A 2,240-nucleotide genomic window follows, 5' to 3' on the forward strand; every position below is an offset into this window, starting at 1 on the left:
CAAACGATTTGGAAACCTTTTCAATGGGAGTCCAATCTAGAGCAGCTTCCATCATTGTACTGAGCGAACGACTTTTCGAACGTAAGACTTGCCCAACTCTGGTTTGTTCAAAATGCATCCAAATCCTTAAAGGAACTGTATCTCCTTTTTTCGTTTTACCATAGTCAATTTGGCTCAGCTGTCCTGTGGCCCCATTGACTAACCCGTCTGAGATATCAACAATGCAAGTCATCATATATCGCACACTGCAAGCTAAGCAAATTTATCTCGTTAAACCCATCGATACTGTGACAGGAAGATCTCGAGCTTTATTCAGTAGCGTTTCTTTAACGGAGTTTGAAACGTCATCTGTAGCCGAATCGAAAGCTACAGACGTTACTTTCTCAGTAGCCAGGCTTTGGATTTTAGCGTCATTAAAAGCGTCAACCCCCACATTCGTATGAAATAGGTGAATAGCGTTCTCGGGAGGAATCCTAACGTTAGAAAGCATACAACGATCAAACAAATACACATCCTGAACTGTTAAAGCGCCGACAGCCATTCGGTTCAAAGCTTCAGCAAACGGCTTATCATCTTTCTGTCGCATAATTTCAGTCAATTCGAAGAATTGGAAATCTTTCCAGCACGGACTATCAATTAAAGCGCCGTAAGTGGAGTGAGGAGATTGGAAAATCGGTTTGTCCATTACAGGCGGCAACTGTTGGAAATTGTCTACCACTATTAAAGAAAGACCCCCGAAAGTCTGTTGCGAGCCCATGATATCTTGGGCTCTGTCGTGAACTTGGTTAATTGTTTTAACTCCAGCCATTGAAATTTCATCAATAATAAATAATTTCAAGTTATTGTATACCGTTCGCATTTTACTCAAAGCTTCTGATTGCAAACGTGCTATTTGGCCGCTATATTGCGCCGTGGGCAGGCTAAAGGCAGCGTGCAAAGTTGTGCCGCCTATGTTAAAAGCAGCTTTCCCTGTATAAGCTGTTTTCAAAACAATAACACTGGAATTATCAACTCCGGGTTTTTTGTAAAAATAATTGGACACTGCTTCGTAAATTGCGTTAATAAGCACCCATTTCCCTACAACGGCACCTCCGCTCACGAATAAACGCAAAGGGGTTACCATGGCATTTTTAAAATGCTCCAAAACATAATTATAAATCCCTCATTGCCGTTTATTTAATGAACGAAGCAGAGAAACATAATCTGAATCTCCCAAAGACGTCACTCGCGCTACCATTGTGACGTCGGTTGGGCGAACTGCGTCCAACTCTAGCCCAATGTCAGGGCCTTCAGTGTGGTCGGCTCGGACCGCAAAATTCGGATCATCAAGTGTAAAATTACGATCCCTGGCATCCTGGTAATCAGACATTGGTTGTACATTGTCAAGATTCACGACTAGTTCATTTTCGTGGAAGTCCTGAAGAGCCTTTTCAATTGCTCCTTCATCGGCATCTCCAAAAAACTCCTGTCGTTTGGCAGATATCGCTAGCAGGTTCAACTCGTATAACCCCTTGATATCTTTCTCTATAATATCTGAGTTTTCATCCCGCCATGGGTGAAACAACATAACCTGTTCCCTGTAGAAATTATCGAGATCTACCTGCATGTTGTACTTCCGAAAACGGATAACTTTCGCTCGCGTACGTAACCTTTTCGACCCGCCAAGGGCAAGAAACTACCAGATACGGGTTCTATTTCATCCTCGGGCTCGTGGTCTACGTTTAAATTCTCGACAAGAGCTTGTTTACTTGCACGCTTGTTCTTGGAGAACTCGTACCAAGCTGCAAACTCAGCTAGGCAAACATTATTAAGGTCGTCAGGCCTGACCGAGTATCGCTTGATTAGGCCTGTCGCATAAATATCTGTACTATTTTCAGCGAGTTCTTCTAATTCGGAAACTGGTTTTAAAATATGAACCCTTTGTTCAGGGGGACTTGTGTTTACATAGATAGACGCACGGCTAGATCTAGAAACGGGCATTTGTAAAACACCATAAGATGCTTCTTGCGCGCTTATTTCTTGGGCATTCATAAACTTATTGTCAATAATTCTCAATTTATCTTTGATATTAGAACCTTTTCGTTTAGCTTCTTTACAAGCTTCGGCTAGAAGCAAAGACATACCGCGTTGCGATTTCCCAATATAGGAGACAATATAGACAACGCAAGCGTAAGGATCCAAAACGTATTGGAGATCCATGTTAGCCCTCCAAAGGCGCAAAATATCTCTTGTAGGGATTT

At 42.3% G+C, this 2,240-nt stretch overlaps 1 protein-coding gene across 1 annotated transcript; it reads right to left on the reverse strand.

Moving 5' to 3' along the window:
• Positions 1-262: 262 nt before the first annotated feature.
• Positions 263-1,123, reverse strand: LOC149963247 (uncharacterized). The gene has a single exon (XM_090165520.1). It carries the CDS (start codon positions 1,121-1,123, stop codon positions 263-265), a length of 861 nt encoding a protein of 286 aa, XP_090021646.1.
• Positions 1,124-2,240: the final 1,117 nt, after the last annotated feature.

Source organism: Leiobunum rupestre, chromosome 1 (genome assembly GCF_980474605.1).
Source record: "Leiobunum rupestre chromosome 1, qqLeiRupe1.1.hap1, whole genome shotgun sequence".
In the NCBI taxonomy this organism is placed as follows: Eukaryota; Metazoa; Arthropoda; class Arachnida; order Opiliones; family Sclerosomatidae; genus Leiobunum; species Leiobunum rupestre.

Excerpts from the sequence above, each read along its gene's own strand:
- LOC149963247 (XM_090165520.1), bottom strand. The coding sequence starts at position 1,123 with ATGGTAACCCCTTTGCGTTTATTCGTGAGCGGAGGTGCCGTTGTAGGG.